Genomic DNA, 24808 nt, shown 5'->3' with positions numbered 1-24808 from the left:
GTGGATCACCTGAGGTCAGGAGTTCAAGACCAGCCTGGCCAACATGGTGAAACCCTGTCTTTAAAAAAATAAAAATAAAAAATAAATGAAAAAAATAAAAAATAAAAGAAACATACATGGATTGATTTTGGACTCTGTGGTAGACAGTGATGGGCCTCTCAGATTCCCTCTCAAGAAGGGATTTACTGCCCTGCTGCAAGGAGTTGAGTGAGCAATCAGCCTGCAGCTGTGAACTTCTTTGCCCCAGTACTCCCCTTCTGAGCAGCTATGGTCAGTGACTGAGTGAGGCGAGGGGAGAAAAGTCTTGTGCATTTCAGTCTGGTATGGGACAAGCCAGAGAGGCTGTGCTCAGTGCTTCCCACTGCCAGAGCTCTTGGTCAGGCTTTGTTGCCCTTTGACTTTTTCCTCTGCTCATTCTTGCTTCCCACGCCTTCCTTGCACCCCAATCTCCAGCTCAGTGACTGCTTCTGGAAACCCAACTGCAAAGACTCACCTTTTCTATTAATATATTTGATTATCCTTGCTATAGTACTATGCTGTTCTGATCTCCTTCTTCAGAATTTTCTTGGCTATCTTTGTACATTTTTTTCTTTCACACAAACTTAAGAGTCAGCTTGTTGAATTCCATAAAGGATTTTGTTGTGCTTTTAATTAGGATTGCACTCCTTTTATAAATGACATTGGGGAAAATAGACAGCTGTTAGTATGTCAAGTCTTTCATCCATAAACATATTTCACTGTTTATTTAGATTCATTTCATGTTGTTTAGAAAAGCTTTGCCGGCCGGGCGCGGTGGCTCAAGCCTGTTATCCCAGCACTTTGGGAGGCCGAGGCGGGTGGATCACGAAGTCAAGAGATCGAGACCATCCTGGTCAACGTGGTGAAACCCTGTCTCTACTAAAAATACAAAAATTAGCTGGGCATGGTGGCGCATGCCTGTAATCCCAGCTACTCAGGAGGCTGAGGCAGGAGAATTGCCTGAACCCAGGAGGCGGAGGTTGCAGTGAGCCGAGATCGCGCCATTGCACTCCAGCCTGGGTAACAAGAGCGAAACTCTGTTTCAAAAAAAAAAAAAAAAAAAAAGAAAAGCTTTGCCATGTTTGCCAATGTATAGACACATAATATTATCTTACTGTGTGTTATCTAATGGGGGTGGTAAGTAGCTTGGTCTTGCATATTATCTCAAAAAAAGGTGGGCTGGGCAAAGTGGCTCACGCCTTATAATCCCAAGAGGGCAGATGGCTTGAGCTCAGGAGTTTGAGACCAGCCTGGGGAACATAGCAAAATCCTGTCTCTATAAAAAATACAAAAATCAGCTAGCTATGGTGGTGCATGCCTGTGGTCCCAACTACTTAGGTGGGAGCTGAGGTGAGAGGATCACTTTATCCTGGGAGGTCAAGGATGCAGTAAGCTGTGATCGCACCACTGCACTCCAGCCTGGGCAACAGAGTAAGACCTTGCCTCAAAAAAAAAAAAAAAAAAAAAAAAGGCTGTTAACATTTTGTTAAAATAAGTACTAAAACAATGTAATAAATTATACTGACATATTTTCGTAAAGTTAAACTAACTTTGCATTCTTGGAATAAATCTATTTTGCTTTTGTTCTTTGATAAATTCATTTTTGCTTACAGTATTTTATTTAGAACTTTTGCATCCATATGGTTAACAAGATTGGTCTGTAATTTTCCTTTGTTGCACTTCTTCCAGTTCTTGGAATCATGGTTATGCTTACACAAAATGAATCTGGAAGAGTTCTCTCTTCTCTATTATCTAGAGAAAGCTGTGTAAGATTGACATAATGTCTTCATTGAATATTTGGTAGAAATCATTGACAAAGCTATCTAGTTGTGGGATTTTCTCCAGAGGAAGATTTCTTGAATCCCTGATTCTTTTAATAGAGGAATATTCAAATTTTCTATCTCTATTTGAGTTAGCTTTGCTAAATTATACTTTATATAAAAGACATTGGTACATTTTATCTAATTTTAAAATAGTCAACAAAGAGTTGTTCATAATATTCTAATACCATTTGATGTCTATAGGACCTATAGTGATTCCTCTTTATTCATGGATTTCAATCTTGTCTCCTTTGTCAGTCTTTTTTTTTTTTTTTTTTTTTTAGAAGTAGATTCCCACTCTGTCACTCAGGTTGGAGTGCAGTGGCATAATCATAGCTTACTCCAGCCTCAAACTCTTGGGCTCAAACAGTCCTTCCATCTCAGCCTTCCTGGGACTACTGGCACATGCCACCATGTCTCAATAATTTTTTACTTTATTTTTTTAGAGATAGGGTCTCACTATGTTGCCTAAGATAGTCCTGGCCTTAAATGAGCCTCTCACCCCAGTCTCCCGAGTAACTGGGATTACAGGCACATACCTCACACCTAGCTCAATCAGTCTTAATTAGTCTATTTTAATGGCCTTTCAAATAACCAATATTTGGCTTTTTTGACCCTCTATTAATTATTTTCTGTGTCATTAATTTATGCTCTTTTCCTTATTATTTATTTCTTTTTTCTATAGATTTGTTATCTTCTTCAGATAAATGTTTAGCTAATTAATTTTCAGTCTCTTATTTTCTTAAACATATAAAAATATTTACTTATTTAAGGTTATACTAATACTCTTTTGCAAAGTACATTTTATAATTTTAGTATGTAGTGTTTTGTTAGCCTTCAGTGAAAAATACTTTCTAAATAAGTGTGATTTCCTTTTTTTTTTTTTTTAACTTAAGGGATATTTAAAAGTATTTTTCTTTACTTCTAACCACATAGGATTTTCCAATTACCTTTTCAAAATTAATTTTGAACATAATTGAAATACAGTCAGAGGACATTTTTATATGATTACAATCCTTTTAAACTGTTTGATACTTGTTTGATTTCCTAACACATGGTCAGTTTTTGAAAATGCTCTGTATGTTCTTGAAAAGCCTTTAAAGGTGGGTATTCTGCAGTTACTAGGTACAGCATATCATGTGTTTCCGTTAGGTCAAGTGTGTTAGTCATATTCTTCCTGTCTTCTATATCCTTACTGAGTTTTGTTTGCTTGTTTTAGCAATTGAAGAGAGATGTGTATTAAAATCTTAAGCTGTAGTTGTGGATTTGTCTCTCTTTGAGTTCTGTCACTTTTTGCTGTGTTGATTTTGAGGCCATGTTGAGGGAATGTGTCCTCTTTTCAGGTCCATGAGGGGGCGTAGTTTTAAGGGCAAAAATTTCCCAGCGCCACGCCCCCCCCTCCCAGCTCTCCCCATCTGGGGTATATAACAGTTTATGTTTGAATTTCACAGGCACGGGAAGAAACTAAAAGTCAGTCACTCCAGCAGAAGTTCTAAGGAACTCATTTCATTGGCCAGAGGAACTTGGGAAGGTGGGACTTTCTCCCAGGATAAATTCCGCTGCTCCTTCACCTAGGCCAGATTTCCAGCTCTCTGGAATCCCCTCCCACACGGTGGGAGCTCCCTCTGGGATTTCCCCTCTGGAATCCCCGTCCACACTCTTCGTGTAAGCCCTTCTCTTCTTCTCCTTTCCTTCTCTTTTCTCTACCTAAATAAAATCACCTTTCTGCAACACTTCTCGGGTCTGATATTTATTTTTACTAGCATACGGTGCACCTGCAGTGGCCCCCACTGCTTATTCTTTAAGAGGTTGGAGGCCAAGAACTCACAGCATTCTCTAGGGGGAGCTGTGCCTCACCAGCGCTCAAGAGAAAACCCGGTTACAATGTTACTGAGGGTAGATCCACATTTAAAGTGGTTACACCTTCCTGATGAATTGAGTCTTTTATCATTATGAAATATTCCTGATTGTTTGGGGGAATGTTTTTTTGTCTTTGAGTTTATCTTAGCTGATTCTAATCTTTTTAAAAAATTATATTTAAAAATCTCTGTCTGTTTGCCTGTTTTATTTGCTGTAGTCTCCTGTTCATGATTATGGAAGTAAGTTGCTGGAAGATGTATGACGGTAGTTTGATTACAGAGTTGGCAGTGGGGCAGGGTGGTCTCCATTCCTCTTAGTTGGCTGGTTCCTAACTGGGTCTTGTCATACCCTTCTCACCCCAGATACCACCTCCCTGCTTCAGTCTTGGGGAGACGGTACTGCCATCTGTTGCTAAGCATAGGGGAAGTAGGGAGAGAAGCCAACTTTCCTAAAGAACATAAATGAAGTTCTCAAATGACTCTCCTGTCAATGTCTCAGGTGACCATGCCGTTACTTCTATACACTGACCCAAGACTGCCCCTCCAGTACTTCTTCCTCAGCGTTATGTCTTGGGTTCATATTCCTTTTCTGTTTTATGTCTCAGCAGAATCACCTGTGGATTATCTTTCAAGAAGTCCTCAAAATGACTGATCCACTTGCGGTACTTTCCCTCTTTGCCAGCAACATTGTGCTTTTGTTTCATATGGCTATACATGTTTCCTCTCATTTTGTGAGTTTTGAAGGAGAAATGGGTCCAGTATGCCAACAGGATGGTATTTGCAGACAACTGCTCATTTTGTTTTATATGTTAACCAAGCTAGCTTACCTCAAATCTCAATAACAAATTACATTGTTTTGGTTTTCATGATTGACTATATTTTGATATGTTAGTATTTTGACCATCTGCTATATTGCCTACCTTTAAACTCTTCACGTCCTCTTCTACCCTTTCTTCCAATTGACTTAAATAAAAAGGCCTAAATTTTTCTTCAATGCCTGTAAGAATAAAATAGTATTTTAAATTTCATAATTATTTTCTAACATAAAATAAAAATATTAGCCATCTATTATCTTTGAATTATCTACCTCAATCTGTGGGCAAAGCAGTAAAATAAAAATTTAAGCTCCAAATCACTGACTCTGATGGAGACAGAATAAGGGATAGGCTAACCCTGGGAACCAGGGGTTACTGCCTAAATAGCCTGTGCTGTTTGTGCCTTTTATTCATGCTATGGTTTCTCTGCCTGCAACACAAACCACTCCCTGATGTGAGTTCATCTCCAGCTGAACAGGGATGAGCAAACTCTGTGTTTCTGTCCCTTCTGCATCGAATTTATGAAAGGATGGGATACTCAGAGCGAGGATTTAGTGAAATGTGTTAGAGCTGTTAGCCTTAAAAGAAAAAAGAAACTTCTAGGACAATGGGAGTGGACATAATTTTTTCTTATTCCTTCTTCTAAGAACAACAAAAAAAATCCTAGGTATTATTTTTAAAACAAATATACAGAGACTCTGAAGGAGAAAAGAAGAAGGCAGACCCACAGGAAACCCTGGGATCCGATGAAACACACAATGGTGAGTTCACTAGATTCTCTCTTTTCCTCATATATCTCAGACTTGGCTGAAAAGGTGGCAACCTCGAACCATCAACACCTCAGACAAAAAAAATCTCCAACCAAAGCCTGCTCTTTCTAGCCGGAGAACTAAGCAAGAGGCAGCCTACCAAGATAAAACCTTTAGTCCATGGGCAGCCAAACCATCCTGAATGCACCCCATCTTGTCTGATCTTGGAAGCTAGGCAGGGTCAGGTCTGGTTAGTACTTGGATAGGAGAAAGCCTTTAGTCAGTAACCACTCTGTTCCAGCCAATTACCACAGAACAAACCCTGTGGCTCCACCCCGACCCACAGCAGCTAGGCCAAATGGAGAGCCTAGACATCCAATCTCATTAGACAGTAACAAGGAAACCCAACACCCCCACGAGGGTAATGTCAGATGAGGCCCAGCTGGAAGCCAGGCTGTTCTACCTGCCAGCTAATAACGCGCCCCTCCACTCCCTTGATGTCAGTAGAACACAAGGACAGCCTGGATTTACCCCACATGGCAGTAACAAAACCCCCTTTCCCCTCCCCACTGGGGAAGTGTCAGAGGAGGTCTAGTGGAGAATCAGGACTTCTAACATTGTCCAGTGGTAATGAGGTGCCTTCACCCCTTGTCAGCGGGGACTATGTGCACTTTGCCAGAATTCCCACCCCTGACCTGCAGTGAAGAGGAGCCTCTGACCTTGAGCATCAATGGGGCTAAGTGGAGAGGCTGAACTTCTACCTGCACCCAGCACTACTAAGGTGGCCACCACTCTTCCCTTGTCAGAGCAGTGTCAGAAAAGTTCAGCTAAAACAGAAGGCTTAAAGAGGATACAGAATCTCATAACATAGTAAGAACATGTACAAGTTTCAACAGAAAAATTGCTCATTATATTAAGAATCAGAAAGGCCCCAAACTGAATGAAATAAGACAATCAATAGATACCAACACTGAATGATGGCAATGTTAGAATTACCTACCCATCAAGGATTTTAAAATAGCCATGATCAAAACGATTCAATTAATAGTTATGAACCTGCCTGAAACAAATGAAAAATAGAAAGTCTCAGCAAAAAAGGGGAGAATATAAATTTCAGAGTTGAAACTTTGATGACCAAAATATAATAAAAAGCTCAGTAGACAGGTTCAACTGTGGAACGGAGGAGAGAGAAAAATCAGTGTACTGGAAGACAGAATATAGAAATTATTCAGTCTGAACAAGAGAGAAAATTATCTGAAAAAAAAAAAATACAAAGCCTTAGGACCTGTGGGACTATAGTTTTTATAGTTTAAACCAAAGATATAGTTTTTATGTTGTCAGAGTTCCAGAAGGAAAAGACAAAGAGTGGGGCTTAAAAAATACTGACAGAAATAATGGCTGAAAGCTTCCAAAATATGATGAGGCATTAAACTACAGATTCAAGAAGCTGAGCAAAACCTAAACAGAATAAACCCAAAGGAATCCACACCAAAACAAATAATAACTAAATCTCTGAAAAATAAAGACAAAGTCTTGAAAGCAGCAAGAGAAAAATAACACCTTATCTATAAGGAAAAAAATTTAGAATGACAGAAGATCTCTTAATTGAAACCACGGAGGTCAGAAAGAAGTGGCACAATATTTCTGAAGTCCTGAAAGAAAAGCACTGTCAACATAGAATCTTATACCCAGCAAAAATATCCTTCAGGAACAAAAGAAAGACCAAGACATTTTCGGAGGAAAACAAAGAGAATTTATTGACAATAGACATATCCTAAAAGAATGGTTAAGGAAAGTTCTCTAAACAGAGAGAAAACAATGAAAGAAGACACCTTGGAGAATCAGGAAGGTTTGGTTTTGTTCATGGTAGGTAGCACCTAAAATCTTCGGAGTCTTCTAAGAGTGTCTTTTGGGTGGGGTCAGAAAACTAGGGAGCTTCAGACTGGGGGCTAGCAACCAGAAAGATTAAGCTATAATTAGCAGGTTGGGACTTCCAGCTCCACCTTTGACTTCCAGTGAGGGGAAGGGAACTGGAGATTAAGCTTAAGCACCAATGACCATGATTTGATCAATCATGCCTATGTAATGGAACTTCCATAAATCCCCTTAAATGGTAAGGTTTGGAGAGCTTCTAGGTTGCTCAACACATAGAAGCACTGGAACATGGTGTGTCTTGAAAGGCTATGGAAGCTCTGTACACCCTCTTACCAAACCTCACCTTACATGTCTCTTCCCTTTGGCTGTTTCTGAATTGTACCCATTATAATAAAAAGACATAAGTAACATGTTTTCTTGAGTTCTATGAGTCTTTCTAATGAATTACCAAACCTGTAGCGGGGGTTGGGGGAATACTCAAATTTGTAGTTGGCTGAATAGACGTGTAAGTAGCCTGAGTACCCAATGCTGGTGAAGATGCAAGAAACCGTATCACTCAGACACTGAATATAAAATGGCACAGCCCCTCTAGGAAAGTGTTTGGAAATTTTTAAAATAAACTGTACATGAAACTACCATAAAACCTAGCTATTGCACTCCTGGGTCTTATTCCAGAGAAATTCAGGCTTATATTCACATAAGAACATGTATTTACAGCTGCTTTAGTCCCGAACAGTTACGAATTGGAAACAAGTCTTTCAAGGAGTGAATAAACAAACTGTGGTACATCCACACCATAGAATACTGCTCAGTAAACAGCCAGGTCCTTTCCATCCTCCCTCTACGACAGGGCCAATCTAACTGGCAAAATACATTTCTAAAGGTGCCAGCTAAACAAGGGAGGGGACAGAACTAAAAGAAGTGAAGAAGCAAGAAGGCTGGTGAAAGCCACCTACGGGCTCATAGACGGATCAATGGATAAACAAATGCAGTCTATCCACACAATGGAATACTATTCAGCCTTGAAAAGGAAAGAAATTCTGACATATGCTACAACACAGATGAACCTCGAGGACAACATGCTAAGTGGAATAAGCCAAACACGAAAGGACAAATATTGTATGGTTCCACTTATATAAGGTACTCACTACAGTTAAATTCATAGAGACAGAAAGTAGAATGAGGGTTGCTAGGGGCGGAGAGAGGGATGATGGAGAGTGAGTGTACAACAATGGGACTGTTCTTACTGCCCCTGAACAGTGCACTTGAAAACAGTTACAATGTTAAATTTAATGTTATATATATTTTAACCCAAGTTAAAAAGTTAACTACAAAAAAGGGAACACGAAGGCCTTACGTGCCTTCATGCTTTTGAGAGAGATGGTTTCTTAGTATTGAACAACATGTTTGAAATCTAGGAAATCCGTTTAAAACCACAAGGAAAGTGGAACTCAGTTTTCTGAAGATTGAAACCAAGTTCCTAACAACATCCTACTAGGAAAATCACCACACAGGTTGCAACCTACACAGTCAGAAAAGATGATCTTACCAGGAAATGTTGGCCGAACTTCCAGATTCGCTTCCCAGCAGAGCTTCATGAGGCTGATAATTTCCCTTGGGCAGTACTCAATGATGTCATCCACATCTGGCCTGTTGCCAGATTTTATGCACATTATCAATTGCTGCTCACAGATAGCATCTAAAAGCAAAGAGAAGCTGAGGCTGAGACTTTCTTTCAGGTTTTGCTCCTCTCTCAGGCAGGAAGGTGACAGAACTTGAACAATGCTCATTTTTCTCTGCCTCTGGTATGCCTGTGGTACAGCTGCCTCATTCCCTAGAGTGCAATGGTCTTATGACAAGGAGCTGACATATTCTACTATACAGATGACCAAACAATATCTTAATGTCTGCAGATAAAACAAAATTCTCAACAAAGTTGCCTATTGGTGGAACGAAGGGATTATGTGGGCAAGGCCAATGGCATGCTCCATATGCAAAGGTAAATATGGGGCAGTCCTTGCCTTTAGGAGTTCATTTTAATGAGAGTAACTTAAAACACAGACTGATCACTGCTATTCAAGAAGGATGTACAAGGGGTTCCGGTAGCCCAACCCTGACTAGAAAGGCTTTGTTGAGTCCAGGAAAACCAGCAGGTAAAGAATGGGAAAGGGAGACTTAGGGAGGAGGACTCCAGACAAGAGAAGCAGGATATTGACAGACTAGAGTTACAGAGATCATGACACATCCCAGAAATTCCTCACTCAGTGTAACTATACATTGACAAAGAAGGGAGGGTTAGGGATGAGGTCAGTAGGGAAGCAAAGGCCAGACGATGAAGGCCTTCTATTCCATACTGAGGAATTAGAACTTTATCCTGAAGACCACAAAGAGTCTGGGAAGGATTTTTAATAGGTGAGGAAGAGGGTCACATGCGCCTTTTAGGACGACCGTTTTGGCTGCCACATGAATGGTGAGTGGTGGGAGAAGCCTGCCGCAGAAACGAGGAGAGCTTGAACGAAGCAGAGGCCAGTGGGGATGGAGAGAGGTAGATGGGTTGCAGATATATCTTGAGTCATATACGTATCTTGAATTCATAGGTTTTGAGATCTGATAGAATGTGAGAGAGGAGGGGCAAGGGTTAAGTCTGGGATGATTCTAAGGTTCCTTATTGGGGACCTGGACCTTGGTAAAAGGGTGGTGATGCCACTTTCTGAGCATATGAAGAGGAGTGAAGCAGGGCAAGCTGCAGGACAGCGTCGACAAGATGGGTGTGTTTGGGGGATGCTGCTTTGGAGGCTCCTCTGGTACCTGCGATGGATCTGACCATAAGACAAGGGGATATTGAGGCCAGAGCCAGAAACACAGATTTAAGACGCATTCGCGGCTGGGCGCAGTGGCACATGCCTGTAATCCCAGCACTTTGGAAGGCTGAGGCAGGCGGATCACGAGGTCAGGAGTTCAAGACCAGCCTGGCCGACATGGCGAAACCCTGTCTCTACTAAAAATACAAAAAAAAAAGGCCAGGTGTGGTGGTGCACGCCTGTAATTCTAGCTACACAGGAGGCTAAGGCAGGAGAATTGCTTGAACCCGGGAGGTACAGGTTGCAGTGAGCTGAGATCGTGCCACTGCACTCCAGCCTGGGAGAGTTGATGATTGCCCAAGATGAGTATGTAGGAAAACATCCACTAGTTTATGCACGTAACAAACTGAAGAGTGTCTCTGTTCTCTTATATGGGTTATGACTTACTAAAGTGCCCACAGTTGGGACCGAAAAGAAATAATTCTTGAAAAACAATTCTTTAAATAATTTAAAGAAATAATTCTTGAATGAAGAAGTGAATAATATATAATATTTATATCTTATACTAATTCACTTTCTCCATTCAATTATTATATTATCTACATAATATAATAATGATATATGATTGCTGCCCCCTCAGTGCTGCTTCCCCTTCCAATTCCCCTTTTGGAGGCTTGTGCTTAGATTCCTGCTGTGAAAGGCAATTAGATACGATGCTCCCCCTAGCTAAATCCTGCCCTTGAATGAACCAAAGAAAAATCCCTTTCCCTTGTTCCCTTTACTACAATGGAGAAAACATGAGGGAAACTGATTTTTTAAAATACAGACAGAAGTAACTATGTATAATATATATATAATTCTTGAATGACGGAGTAAGTGAAGGAGTGGAAGTATGATGTGTATGCCTTATAGTGTGAAAGGCTAAGTATTCACAAGCAGAAACAATCAAACTTTCCTCTCTAGGAAGAACCCTGGAATTTCACAGCACTTCTCAAGCTAATGACACACTATCAAGGTTCCTATTCATCCTGCGATCCCTGATTCCTATATGGGAATACTTAATTCATTCAACAAAAATTTACTGGGCACCTATTAGTTCTAGGTACAGTGCCTGTAGATGCTGAGGAGACAGCAGTGGATAAATCAAATGTGGTCCTTGCTCCCACGGAACTCACAGCTGAGCAGGTAAGACTGGCGTTGAAAGAACAAACAATTATAAACCACCACTGACTTTACCGAAGCCCATTATTTCATGTAACAGTGTTGGTTCATATCAAAATCGCACTCTTCTAATGCCTTACTTTCATATGGCTCCTTATTTGCAAATATAACCCAAAGTACTATGGCAAAGCTGTACACATCCGACTTCTCTGTGGGCCTCGCGTTGACGTCGTTCAGGTGCTCAGGAGCCATGTAGTAGAGGGTGCCACCGTTCTTCTTGGAGGTACTGTCCACCTCCCTCAGCTCATTGTGCTCCTCTTTAGACAGTTTGCTCCATGTCTTGAAGGAAGCAAGGCCGAGGTCTGCGATCTGCAAAAGAGATGGAGCCACTGAGACTGTTTGGTGAAGGCCACAAGCATCAGATTTGACTTTAAATTTGGGGTTTATTCAATATACGTAAGATACGGTAAATTTTCCAGAAATGGTTGCACTGAGCAGGTTACGAACAGTGACTTTGCAGTAGACTCACAGAAACTGTGTCTCGTCAGCCATTTGTAAAATCTCCCCCAAGAAATGTTCAGATGAAATTCTGGTATCACATTTCCTTATGCAATAAGTGGGAGAGGAAAAGCAGAAGACATTTCTGGCAAGAACAGTAACAAGCAAACATATTTATTCTAATTCCCCCTTGACTCTGCATATGGTTTTCAACTATTTCTGGGGGTTAGGGGAACATGATTATTTTCTTCTCTGCACATTTATGTGGCAGACAGTGGCTAAGTACTACACCTTCTACTTCCCCAAATGGCGTCGAGAGGCCCATGGATGCGAGTGTCTAGGGATCCCAAAGACACACTGAGGATAAGGACTGCAGAGTTGCTTGTTTTGAGTCGTAGCCTGAACCTAAGAGAAGATGGGGTGGGAAGGAGGAGAAAAATGGACAAAAAAGCGAGAGAAAAATACCAAGGTCAGACACAGAACAAGAACAGAGGTGGCGGGGCAAAATGACAGAGCAATTCAATTAAGAAGAGAACAAGGGTGCTAGTTCCACTTCTGCCTCCAGGAATCCAAGCAGGCTCGTGGGGATTATCTGTAGCATGTGATTGCCAAAAATCCACAGATGCTAAGCCACGACATAAGAGGAAAGTCATGAATTTCAAGATAGGTTATGAATGAGTAATTTTTATTCCCATGGCTTTTTTTTAAAGACATGGGAATAAAAATCTGTCCTTGACTAGGACAAAGTGTTAGACAAAGAACCTGCTGGTGGAGAGAGGCCCGTGTGTCAGCAGATCCTGAGTGCCCCCCCACCCCCGCCAGTGCTGCTTCCCCTTCCGCTTCCCCTCTCAGAGGCTAGTGCTTGGACTCCTGCTGCGAAAGCCAATTAGATATGACGCTCCCCCTAGCTAAGTCCTGCCCTTGAATGAACCAAAGAAAAATCCTTTTCCCTTGTTCCCCTTACTACAATGGAAAGAAAGTGGTCAAAGTTTTTTTTTTTGAGATGGAGTTTAGCTCTGTCACCCAGGCTGTAGTACAGTGGCATGACCTTGGCTCACCGCAACCTCCACCTCCCAGGTTCAAGTGAGTCTCCTGCCTCAGCCTCCCGAGTAGTTGGGATTACAGGTACCCACCACCACACCCAGCTAATTTTTGTAGATTTGGTAGAGACGGGGTTTCACTGTGTTGGCCAGGCTGGTCTCAAACTCCTGACCTCAGGTAATCCACCCACTTCGGCCTCCCAAAGTGCTGAAATTACAAGCATGAGCCACCACGCCTAGCTGGAAACTGATTTTTCTAAATACAGGCAGAAGTAAACAATTAAATAAAAATATAAACAAAATTTCAAAGTAGAGGTTTTTGATGCCAAAATGATCAACTCACTGCTGATCTCAATTTTAGGCCACATCTGAACTCTAAGGATTTTCTGCACACATCTTCACATTCGCCTGCTTTTCCAGAGGAGGGGAGTCTTGGTGAAGAGATTTCCTGGGGAAAATTATGGTGCCAGTGGCCCATTCCAGGATGAAAAAGGCAACCTTTGAATGTTTCTATCTCAAGTCTAACAGAGGAGAAAAACAGTCTAGGAAAGAGGCCTTCTTACCTACCCCATTCAATTCTACTCTTCCCCAAAAGATATGAGTTATCCTGACAGTTATCTCCGGATCCCAACAAACCTGCATCTTTCCTTCCAAACACTGGTAGAGCCTTTCGGCACCATCATCACCAGTCATAAGCTGAGCTATGTCTTCCTTTAGCTTCTACAATTTATAAGAGTGAATTCACATTGGCGAATCAAAACTAAAATCACCCTACTTTCTGGAAGCCTACCAATGATGGTTTACCTTAATGTGGAAGTCATCATCAACAAGGATATTTTCAGGCTTCAGGTCCTTGTGTATCACGCCTTTTCCATGTAAGTAGCACATTCCTTCAATGATTTCCACAATTATCCTTCCTTTTACGGAAAGCGGAGTACTCACCTAAAACAGGTGATATTAAGTCTATGAAATGCAAAGGTAATCAAATAAGGCCAAAGCAACTGTTTCATGAAAGGCTGGTGGGATCTGAGCCTGAGGACAGGGTTACCAGGTTTCCTTCCAGTAGATGCACCATGGCACTGCTGTTGCTGGGAAACAAGATTTCATGCCAGGGGAGAGGGGGCAAAGGTATTCATGTTGTATTTTGTTCGTGTAAAAACAAAATCCCACAATCATTTGGTAATGTATAAAATACTATAAAATTAAGCTCCTTGAGAACAAAAATATATATTATTTAGGACTGTATCTTTCTTTTTTTTTCTTTTTCTTTTTGGTATACTTTTTTTTTTTTTCAAGATGGGGTTTCACCATATTGGTCAGGCTGGTCTCAAACTCCTGACCTCAGGTGATCCACCCACCTCAGCCTCCCAAAGTGCTGGGATTACAGGCATGAGCCACCACGCCCGGCTGGGACTGTATCTTTAGAACCTAGGACTGTACCTGGAATGTTTGTTGAATGAATGGATGAATAAATATCCAAACAAGCATTTTTAATGGGATACTCATATGATGTCATACTAAGTTTACAGTAAGAACATGAACAATGCCATGGAAATGTGGGTAAAAATAACATTAAGAGAAAAAAGAATACAAGGGAACATGGTGAAACCCTGTCTCTACTAAAAATACAAAAATTAGGCATGGTGGTTGCATGCCTGTAATCCCAGCTACTCCGGGGCTGAGGCAGGAGAATCGCTTGAACCCGGGAGGCGGAGGCTGCAGTGAGCCGAGATCGTGTCATTGCACTCCAGCCTGGGCAACAAGAACGAGACTCTCTCAAAAAAAAAAAATAGTGTGATCACCACCATACAGAAAGTAGCAAGAGGTGTCTTCCCTTCTTCCTTGCTATACCTTTGAACTTAGGAAAAACTTCTGAGCAAGCAAAGTTGGTCCCTCTCTCCTCTTTCTGTTTCTCTCTCAGGTCCTGTTGATATCCTGAGTCCCAACACTGTGCACCTGAATTTCCCTGATCCTGCAGAATGCCTCATGTCCCAAATGATTTCTTGCTCATCTCAGAAGCTAAGCAGGGCTGGGCCTGGTTAGTAGTTGGATGGGAGACCAAAGACTTATTTCCCAATCAAAGGTTTACTTCAAACAGCTGATCTTTTCGAGTTCTGGGGAGGAGAGCAATCTCATCAAACTACAATACCATGCGTGTAAGTATCACCTCTTCTTCCCAAAGGCATTTTTGTGAGATGTCTGTTGACTTGGCAATTGTGGGGTGGGAGAAGAAAGCGGAAAAGTGGGAGTATTTGGCAAAAAGGCAGCCACGTCCCACCACCCCACCCCATGCCCTCTGCTATCTATGCTCTAGCCAAACCCAGGAATTTACAGTTGCCCAAATTTGGCAGTCTCTACATAGTATTCTCTGCCTGGAACACTTATTCCTTAATTCTCTGCTTCTAAACATCTACTAGTGCTTCAGGTTGGAAGCCTTTCCTGTCTATCCCAGACTGAGTGGGTGCCTCTTATGTACTCCCACAGCAGACGATGAGTATGTCTATCAGAACACCATCGGCTGGGAGCAGTGGCTCATGCCTGTAATCCCAGCACTTTGGGACATTGAGGCAGTCAGATCATGAGGTCAGGAGTTTGAGTCTGGCCAATATGGTGAAACCTTGTCTCTACTAAAAATACAAAAATTAGCCAGGCATGGTGGTAGACAACTGTAATTCCAGCTACTCGAGAGGCTGAGGCAGGAGACTCGCTTGAACTGAGGAGGTTGAGGTTGCAATGAGTCAAGGACGCGCCGTTGCACTCCAGCCTGGGTGACAGGGTGAGACTCCTCTCAAAAAAAAAAAAAAAAAAAAAAAAAAAAAAAATACCGTCAAACAGCTGGGTGCAGTGGCTCATGCCTATAGTCCCAGCTACTCAGGAGGCTGAGGTGAGAGGATCATTTGAGGCCAGGAGTTCAAGCCTGCAGTGCACTATGATTATGCCACTGCACTCCAGCCTGGGCAACAGTGAAACCTCGTTCTCTTAAAAAAGAAAAAAAACCATTACCACACCATACCACTCATTTACTGATCTGCCTCCTTTTACTTGCCTGCATCATATGAGCTATTGATTCATGAGCAACTAGCACAAGCCCTTCATCTTAAAAGGCACATAAGCTTTTAAAAATGTTTTCAAATGATTTGGTTTTGGTAAACAATTTTTATTTTTGTTTTAAATCCTATCTAGTGTTGTTGCCACTTAGGTTCTATATTTGATTTAAAATGAAACTTCATTGAATGGTATCAAAGCGCAACCACGAATATTCTATCTGCTCTTACTTATAGTGTATATGCTTTCACCAATCAATCCATGTTTATTTGTCATCCCATCATGCATATACTACACATCAGACGATGTCTGCATCATGAAGACAGGGCCTGTCTTTGAACTGCAGATTGCAGAGCAGCGGACAGGTATGGTGAACAGCCAATCACATTCCTAAGACACAGACTGAGTCGTACAGAGGACTGTCCGCAGGATCGACAGGATGAAGAGACCTTTCTCAGGGCAGCAAAAGGCAAGGAAGATTTTCTCTTTTTTTCGGAGACAAGGTCTCGCTCTGTTCACATGCACCTTTTATTTTTTGTAGAGATGGGGTTTCACTATGTTATCCAGGCTGGTCTTGCACTCCAAGGCTCAAGTGATCCTCCTGCCTCAGCCTCCCAAAGTGCTGAGATTACAGGCGTGACCCACTGCGCCAGATCAAGGCATAGATGTTTTAAGGAGAAACTGAGTTCAGGAAATCGGGCCCGTGATCCCAGCTACTTGAGAGGCTAAGGTGGGAGGAACGCTTGAGACCAGGTGTTTGGGTTCAGCCTGGGCCTTGTCTGTATAATAAAAGGAAAAGAAAATTCAAACTACTGAGCAATTTGCAAATTTTATACTAGCAAGCTACAAACAAACACCACAAAGGCAGCCATAACAGATGGCTAGGGCCACAGCGCTGGGGATCCCCATGTGGAGGGGCACTCTCTACCTCGGCTTTCAGCACGTGCATCAGGTTACCCTTCTCCATGTACTCCATCACCAGGGAGTAGTTCCCTTCCTCTATGATGACGCCTAGGAGCTTCACCACCCGGCTGTGTCTCAGTCTGTTCATCATCTTCGCCTCCTCCAGGAGGGCCTCATTGTGCCTGTGGGCAGGAAGAGTGCTATGCTGAGGTTGGCAGATTTAGCGACTTAAGAGCCTGGCTCACACCTCCAACACATCGACCCCACGTGCTTGGGTCATGCTTGGGTGTGTACTGATCTCTTCCAGGCACAGGCCAGAAGCGTTAGAAGGCAGAGCAGTTTCTCGCTTCTTCACAGTTCTCCTGCCCAGTGACTGGCAATGTATGCTCAAAAAATGTAAGTTAATGAACGAATGAATGAACCAATGAATGAAACGTACATGAACAGCAGCAAGATAACCTGAAAAAGGACCTTGCTGGACAGACTGATTAAAAAAAAAAATCGGCCTCTCTCACAATCACTCTGACGAGGCGGGAAAGAAGTGAAACCACGCCACTGGTTGCTTTAAAGGGAAGTCTCCCAGAACCTTTCAGGGATGAACTGCCTTTTTAATTTCATACTTAGGGCTGGTCTTCACTGAAAATTTGAAGCATATAAATAGGTCTTCACTCATCCTCCCATTCCCATTTTGTCCCCCTCACCACACTTATCTCTTTGTCCTTCTCTGTTTCTTTCTCGTTCATGTCTCTTCCATTACTTACTAGCTGTGAGCCCTTCACTACCCAGCCTCAGAGTCCCCCTAAGTGACAATAACAACCGTAAGCACCATTGTCACACTGACACCTTGGCAGGCTCCGTCTCACCCTATCCACCAGTGGCTCCACAGCAGCCAACGTCCCCACCCCACTCAGAGTTTAGCCCACCACCCCTGCTCCCCACTCACTCGGTACATTTGGGCCCCGTGTACACTGTTTTCATGATCACGAGTCCCTGGTTTCTGTGAAAACACAGAGACACCTTCCCGAAGCCTCCGCTGTCCAGTTCTGCCCTCTCCAGGAAGTCACTGGATTTCATCTTAATGGCATTCAAGGATATGTCTGGTTCCATTCTGAATGCTCAGAACGCCCAAAGCGGTACCTCTTTTCTCCCCCTGTCAGAGCTGTACCCTGTAAATAAAAGAGAGACTACCTCAGGGCAAAAAGATCATTAATATATATTTGTTTGTTTTGTTTTCCTTTGGAGACAGGGTCTCACTTTGTCGCCTAGGCTGAAGTGCAGTGGCTTAATCATAGCTCACTGGAGCTTTGATCTCCTGGGCTCACATAATCCTCCTCTCTCAGTTTCCTTGAGTAGCTGGGACCAGAGGTCCCAGGGATTTTTAAAAAATTATTAACCATGACCAGCTGATTTTTAAATTATTTGTAGAGATGGGGGGGTCTCACTATGTTGCCCAGGCTGGTCTCAAACTCTCCCACCTCAGCCTCCCAAAGTTCTGAGATTACAGGTGTGAGCCATTGCACCTGGCAGAAAAGATCATTATTTTTAAAACTTTTGTAGCATTCCACCACATGCTTGGTGTGCCTTGGATTTTTGAGAATAGACGTATAGTCTCTAAGATAAGCTATTTTTCATATTTCTAAGAATCACAGGAGACTATAATGTTTATTTCTTCAGCCTTCTCATTTCTGACAATATGGAGCATTAGAAAACTTTAAGACAACTCCAGCTATACAGGACATAGGTATGTTGGACAACATAATACAAACATCCATTCAAATGCATACCAGAACTCTGTGAAAAGGAAAAGAACTCTAAGGACAGAAAATAAATAGGGTGCCAGAGGCAGGCAGTAGCTCACACATGGCAGTACCAACCTTGCCATCCAGAAGTTGAGGTTTAAAGCCCAGATGAGGTCAGGGAATGCAAGAAAAAAAAGCAGGTTGGAATGAAGACTACCCCTTTATTTATTTATTTATTTATTTATAACTCCCTGCCCTCCAACATTTTATTATGAAAAACACCAAAGAGCAAAGGTTACATCCACCATGAGTATCATCTTACACTATTTGCTTCATCATGTAACTCTCCATCTCCTTTTCCCTTCATCTGTCCATCAGTCTATCTGACTTTTTGACGTATTTCCAAGTACACATCAGTACACTCACTATTGCTATTTGGTGTAGCTGCAGGATTGATCTCATGGTGAATTTTTCTTTTGTGTTTTATAATTTTGGAAAGGGAGCTCATGTTAAATTTCTATCTGTGGGAATTCTGTCTGGCCTGGCTTGAGGGTGTTGTTTGCTTTAGCCTATAACTTCAGGATGGCATCAGCCTGTGACCACTTCCTTTATAAAAGTTCATAGTTTAAGCGATCCTCTCAATTCAAAGTCTAAATCTATTTGAAGACAGTCCCAAGGTTATAAATTTGCACAGACCTTTTTTTCTTTTAATACCTTGGGCCCAGTCCAAGACAAATATGTTTGTTTGCTACGGGCTGCTTTTTCTCTAGTTGATCCTTTCATCAAGGGGTAGCACATGGAGCAGTGTTGTGTTAAAGGGGTAGCCTTCGGCCGGGCGCGGTGGCTCAAGCCTGTAATCCCAGCACTTTGGGAGGCCGAGGCGGGTGGATCATGAGGTCGAGACCAAGAGATCAAGAGATCGAGACCACCCTGGTTAACATGGTGAAACCCCGTCTCTACTAAAAATACAAAAAATTAGCTGGGCATGGTGGCGCATGCCTGTAATCCCAGCTACTCAGGAGGCTGAGGCAGGAGAATTGCCTGAACCCAGGAGGCGGAGGTTGCGGTGAGCCGAGATCGCACCACTGCACTCCAGCCTGGGTAAGAAGAGCGAAACTCTGTCTCAAAAAAAAAAAACAAAAGAAAGAAAGAAAAAGAAAAAGAAAAAAGGAATACCTTGGGAGAGGGGATTCTCGAAACCCCATAGCTGCCCATGGTCTTGTACAGTGGCCAGCTACAGGTGACTCGAGTAACCAGCCTTTTACACCTCATTTAAGACTGTGATCTAACCAGCTCTGTCCAGCAGAGGAAACTCGCACAGACCTTCTTCCCTAGGACATAAGACATTACCAAATGAGAGGAAGTGCCTTCAGGAAACAAACACATCAGTGGGACATGGACAGTGGGTGGAAGTGGGGGGGCTGCCTAGATGAAGGCCTGAAGACTGAGGGGCGGGGTGAGGAACGCACTGGAGGTAAGAGACAGGAGCCATAGCTCCAAGAGCACGGGAGTTCACTACGAATGTGAACTCTAGCTCTGTGACTCACTAGCTCTGTGACTCACCAACCTGTGGCCTTGGGACACTTACTTATGCCTCAATTTCCTCATCTGCAACACAATAATGACTGCCTCACAGAAGTGGAAAGGATGATGAGAAAAAATATATATGTATATATTTGTGTATGTATTATATATATAAACTAAATAAATTTGTATATATTTGCATGTATATATATACATATATCTGTAATGTAGATATATATTTGTATATGCATATATATGTATATATGTATATATTTGTGAAAACACATTTGTTGCCTCCTTTATGTCTCTGGCTATGGTTGGTCCAGCCGTCCACATGTGTTTATCCACACGAATGGTGTTTCCTTGGGCTATGAGAACGCCAACATTCTCAGCTGCGATCACTGTCAGCAGGGCCCTACTGACCAATCCTGGTGAGAATGAGGTAGGAGGAGGTGGAGACAGAAGGCATAAAAGAAAACATTGATTTTAGGCCTCCTTTTTCATTTACTGCAGACCACTGGGGCATGCAGAACTGTGAAGTCTTCCCTATCCCATAAGGGTCATCTTTCCCACCCTCTTAGGCCACATTCTTCCAACTTCTTGCCTGGCTAGAAGGTCTCTGGCCTTTTGTGAAGGAAGCCATCCTAAGTCTTCCCATTAGAACTTTTCATAGTTAAGACAGTACTATAATGGAGAATTATTTCTCACAGAGTTCAAAGAAGGCAGGAAACTTGTCTTGTATACCCAACATATGCTAGCCCATCATCAAATGAATAACTACTTTAAAAAGAGAACTATTTCATTGTCCAGAAATAAGAAATACTGTGAAATGAATTACAGCACACTCCCAAGATAATTGTATAGCCATCCAAAATTGTTTTTAAAGAATAAATCTGTAAAAATTATATTCACATTTGTGTGTGTGTGTGTATGTGTGTGTGTGTGTGTATGTATGTAAATAGACACAGATATAGGTACGGAAAAAAAAAAAGACATAAAGACACCAAAATGTTAACAAGGATTGTATCTTGATGGTAGGGTGATTTTTACTTTCTTCTTTACACTTTTACTATGTTTTCCAAATTTTCCACAATAAACATGAATTAATGTAAAATTAAAATTATTTTTTTAAATGAAATAATTCCTTTACTCAGTATTTCTTTACTCTGAGGAATCAAATCAGAGATGTGATAAAGATTATGTGCAGGCTGGGCGCGGTGGCTCACACCTGTAATCCCAGCACTTTGGGAAGCTGAAGCAAGTGGATCACCTGAGGTCAGGAGTTCGAGATAAGCCTGACCAACAAGGTGAAACCCCATCTCTACTAAAAATGCAAAAATTAGCCAGGTGTGATGGCATATGCCTGTAATCCAAGCTACTTGGGAGGCTAAGACAGGACAATTGCTTGAACCCAAGAGGTGGAGGTTGCAGTGATCCGAGATTGCACCACTGCACAGCCTGCATGATGGAGCAAGACTCTGTCTCAAAAAACTAAAAATAGAAATAAAAAAAAGATTATGTGCAAAGCTGTTCTGGTGGCATTACAAAGAACAGCAAAAGTAGGTAACACATTTAGCATGCACAGAGGAGAGAATCAGTTATGCCTATCAATACTCTGAAATACATCTAGCAGTTTGCAAAAGTGATGCTGTGTAAGAATTTTAATAACATTTAAAAATGCTCACAGACAGTAGAGAAACAAGCAGGAACTACAACATGCCCTGAAAAATGCTCTTTTGGGTAAAAGATTTCTACTTTATGAGGAGTCCTAAAGTAGAAATCTCTGGTATCTCTCCTTCAGTCTCAGCCATGTCTCCTCAAATTTGTCAAGACCCACTAGGACCTGCAGGGGCTTCTTCATGAGCTGAGATTGGGAAGGCCTCCAGGTGGGTCCACTGGATTTTGGGAACTTAGCTCCTGACCCAAATCAGTTCTCCTCATAGTCTTAGAGTTTGCTAGTTTAGTCTGATCTTAATCTTATGCATCTTTTCCATGGTTTCCAGTGATTTATTTTGTTTTTACTATCTACCCCTCTTTTTTCCCCATAAAAGATTCAACTTTATAAATGCTGAATATCTTAGGAAGGCCTTGTGAGTAGCTGAATGAAGGATATCCAAAAGCACTGAATTTAGGTAGCTTATGTGGCCATGTTACATAATCATGTTATTACAAAGCCATGTACTAAGAAACACATGCTGGCCTGTTATATCAACTAATGTTAACTAATAATTAATTATGTCCATTTGAATGGAATTTGTAAATGTTTTGCATCAATAAATATTAATTCAGGGACTTAGGAGGGTGAATTTTTTTCTATTGAAATTAATGTGAAATCCCAAGAAATTTCACAAATTGTCTGCTCAGGCAGGGTATGTCTACATATCAAAATATTCTAATTAACTTTTTCCCCATTTTTCTATGATGCCCTCTTATAACAAGTATGGCACAAAACGCTAGTTGCCCACCTGCCATTGCCCCCTTTCTTCCCACTAATAGAACTCTGATTTTGCTCAGTTATCCAAGTGACCAGAAGATTTCTCCAACTTCCTTGATTACAGCAGCCTGATGATTTGCCCAGATAAACAAAAGCTCTGAGCAAGGAAGACTAAGGACCAGCAAGAAAGGACTGGCAAAAGACAAGAACTCAAAAAGAGTTTAAACAAGTATCATCATGCATTAGCACATCATGACCCCTGAAGCAAATTGTATCATGATTTCAATTTACAAATAAAGAAACTAAGATTTGGAGCTAAATGATTCACCTAAAGCGGCAAATCCTGGAATGAAATCTTTGTCCCTTCACTCAAACTTTCACTACTGGCTCACTAATACATGCTACTTCTCTAGATATCAGATCATTTGTCTTTGGAAAAATCCTACTTGCAAAGACCTAATCTTACAGCCTTACTCATCTATAGTAAATGAATATGTTACAGTCAGAAACATGGGGAAAGTACAGAATAAACTTTTAAAATACAAGAAGGCATGGTACAGGGGCTCACACCTGTAATCCTAGCACTTTGGGAGGCTGATGTGGGCAAACTGCTTGAGGCCAAGAGTTGAGACCAGACTGGCCAACATGGTGAAACCCTGTTTTTACTAAAAATGCAAAAATTAGCCAGGCGTGGTGGTGCATGCCTGTAATCCCAGCTTCTTGGGAAGCTGGGGCAGAAGAACTGCTTGAACCCAGGAGGCGGAGGTTACATTGAGGTGAGATTGTGCCACTGCACTCCAGCCTGGGTGACGGAGCAAGACTCTGTCTCAAAAAATAAAAATACAGGAAACAGATGGTTCAGAATCAGTGCTCTACAGGTTAATACAGTCAACCATTTTTGCTAGAGTGTGATATCCAACTAAAGCGTGGGAAGTTAAATATTTTCTTCAAATTCCCAGATCATATGGGTGTTAACACATTATAGATTAATAAGCACCAAAAAGTAAGCTGCCAGTTTGAAAGAGGTTATTTAAGAACTTTTCTTAATACTCATTAATATTCACAATCCTGAAAATACAACATATCTCGGGCTCAGAATAGTGCAGATATAGGAAAATGAGTATTAAAGTTACCATTTTTGCTATTTTACAGTAATAATGATACACTCCAAATTTCATTTTAAATAAGCCTAGCCTTCTCTTCACTTTTTACGAATAGAGGAGCTGCAGTATTCCACCTTTTTTTTTTTTTTTTTTTTTTTTTGAGACAGCCTGTTACCCAGGCTGGAGTGTAGTGGCATGATACGAGCTCACTGCAGCTTCCACCTCCGGGGTTCAGGCAGTTCTCCTGCCTCAGTCTCCGAAGTAGCTGGGATCACAGGAACCTGACACCATACCTGGCTAATTTTTTTTTTAATTTTTATTAGAGACGGGGTTTTGCCATGTTGGCCAGGTTGCTCTTGAACTCCTGACCTGAGGTGATCCTCCTGCCTCGGCATCCTGAAGTGCTGGGATTACAGGCGTGAGCCACCCTGCCCGGTCCAGTATTCCACATTACTAATCACAATTTCCTCTTTACTGAATGCATCTTCCTGGCAGTAATGGAACGTCACTGCACATTTCAAAGTTCACCTCCTGCCTTGGCTTCTTCAAGTGTAAATCAGGGAAGAATTAATGATTGGAACAGCCTCATGCTTTGCCCCAGATAAGAAAGAGCTTTAATTAAGGAAGAGCCAAATGGTAAGCAAGAGAGAAATAAGTGAACAACGCCAGGCCTCCTCCCATCCAAACCCTGCATCCCTGTGAGGCTCTGTCAAACGCTTAGAGAAGGAGGACGCAGCCTATCCTCTTCACAACGCTGAAGAGGGTCTGCAGCACTTCACCAAAGCACATGCCAGCGACCACCAAAGAACCCTGCTAGGTTTAGCACATTTATCCCCTCAGTCGTCTCAGATCACGCAGAAATGCTTTTGTTTTTGGAACCTGCTGCGGCCTCCAGTGCAACAGTAAAAGGCTCTTTTAAAGGGTTGGTAAGGGAAGAGCCCACATTTTTTTTTCTTAACGATTTAGGCAGTAAGAGCCCACCCTCTCCACCAAAACAACAACGACGTTATCGGCTTGTGGGACGGCCTATCCCACCGTCACGCCGTAACCGCGGCCTGAGTGTAGGGGTGCGCCGCCCCCGGCCAGCGCCCAGACCCCTGGCGCGGAAGCCGCGGATGGACGTCGGCGGGGGAAGGACCTCGAGCAGCCCCATGACTTCCGGGAGCGCCCGCGACCCCGCCCACCGCCCGACTTCCGGCACCGGCGGGGCTCCGCCCACCGCCCCCGAGCCGGGCAGTCCCGCTCCTTCCAGGAAGCTCGTGGCCGCCGCGAGCCTCTGAGCTGACACCCGGGAGTTACTTTCATTTTCCCGGCTAAACGTCTAGAGGCCCGGGTGAGGGAAGAAGCGGCGGCGGGAAGGTTCGGGATTACTCCGTCGCCGCGGCAACCTCGCCGGGGCGTGCAGGAGAGGGCGTCCGAGCCCG

At 42.4% G+C, this 24808-nt stretch overlaps 1 protein-coding gene across 7 annotated transcripts in view; it reads right to left on the bottom strand.

Annotated features, from left to right (window-relative positions):
- Positions 1-24808, bottom strand: part of RIPK1 (receptor interacting serine/threonine kinase 1) — a 45071-nt gene that overhangs the window by 15442 nt on the left and 4821 nt on the right. For 5 of the 7 annotated variants that reach the window (XM_010338092.3, XM_074398388.1, XM_039462706.2 and 2 more), the window contains 6 exons: positions 17528-17750; positions 16610-16766; positions 13441-13578; positions 11239-11467; positions 8686-8835; positions 4618-4694 (listed from right to left, as the gene is read on the bottom strand). In XM_010338092.3, the coding sequence (XP_010336394.2) occupies positions 4618-4694; positions 8686-8835; positions 11239-11467; positions 13441-13578; positions 16610-16766; positions 17528-17691 (915 nt within the window). In that variant the 5' untranslated portion in view covers positions 17692-17750. Of the gene's footprint in view, positions 1-4617; positions 4695-8685; positions 8836-11238; positions 11468-13440; positions 13579-16609; positions 16767-17527; positions 17751-19499; positions 24504-24808 lie in introns of those variants that run through there. The other 2 variants (XM_074398390.1, XM_074398389.1) reach the window with 2 other exon arrangements.

The sequence above is a fragment of the Saimiri boliviensis genome, chromosome 4 (assembly GCF_048565385.1).
Source record: "Saimiri boliviensis isolate mSaiBol1 chromosome 4, mSaiBol1.pri, whole genome shotgun sequence".
In the NCBI taxonomy this organism is placed as follows: Eukaryota; Metazoa; Chordata; class Mammalia; order Primates; family Cebidae; genus Saimiri; species Saimiri boliviensis.
Note: the sequence above shows the minus strand (reverse complement) of the source record. Positions and strands in the feature narration are given on the sequence as shown.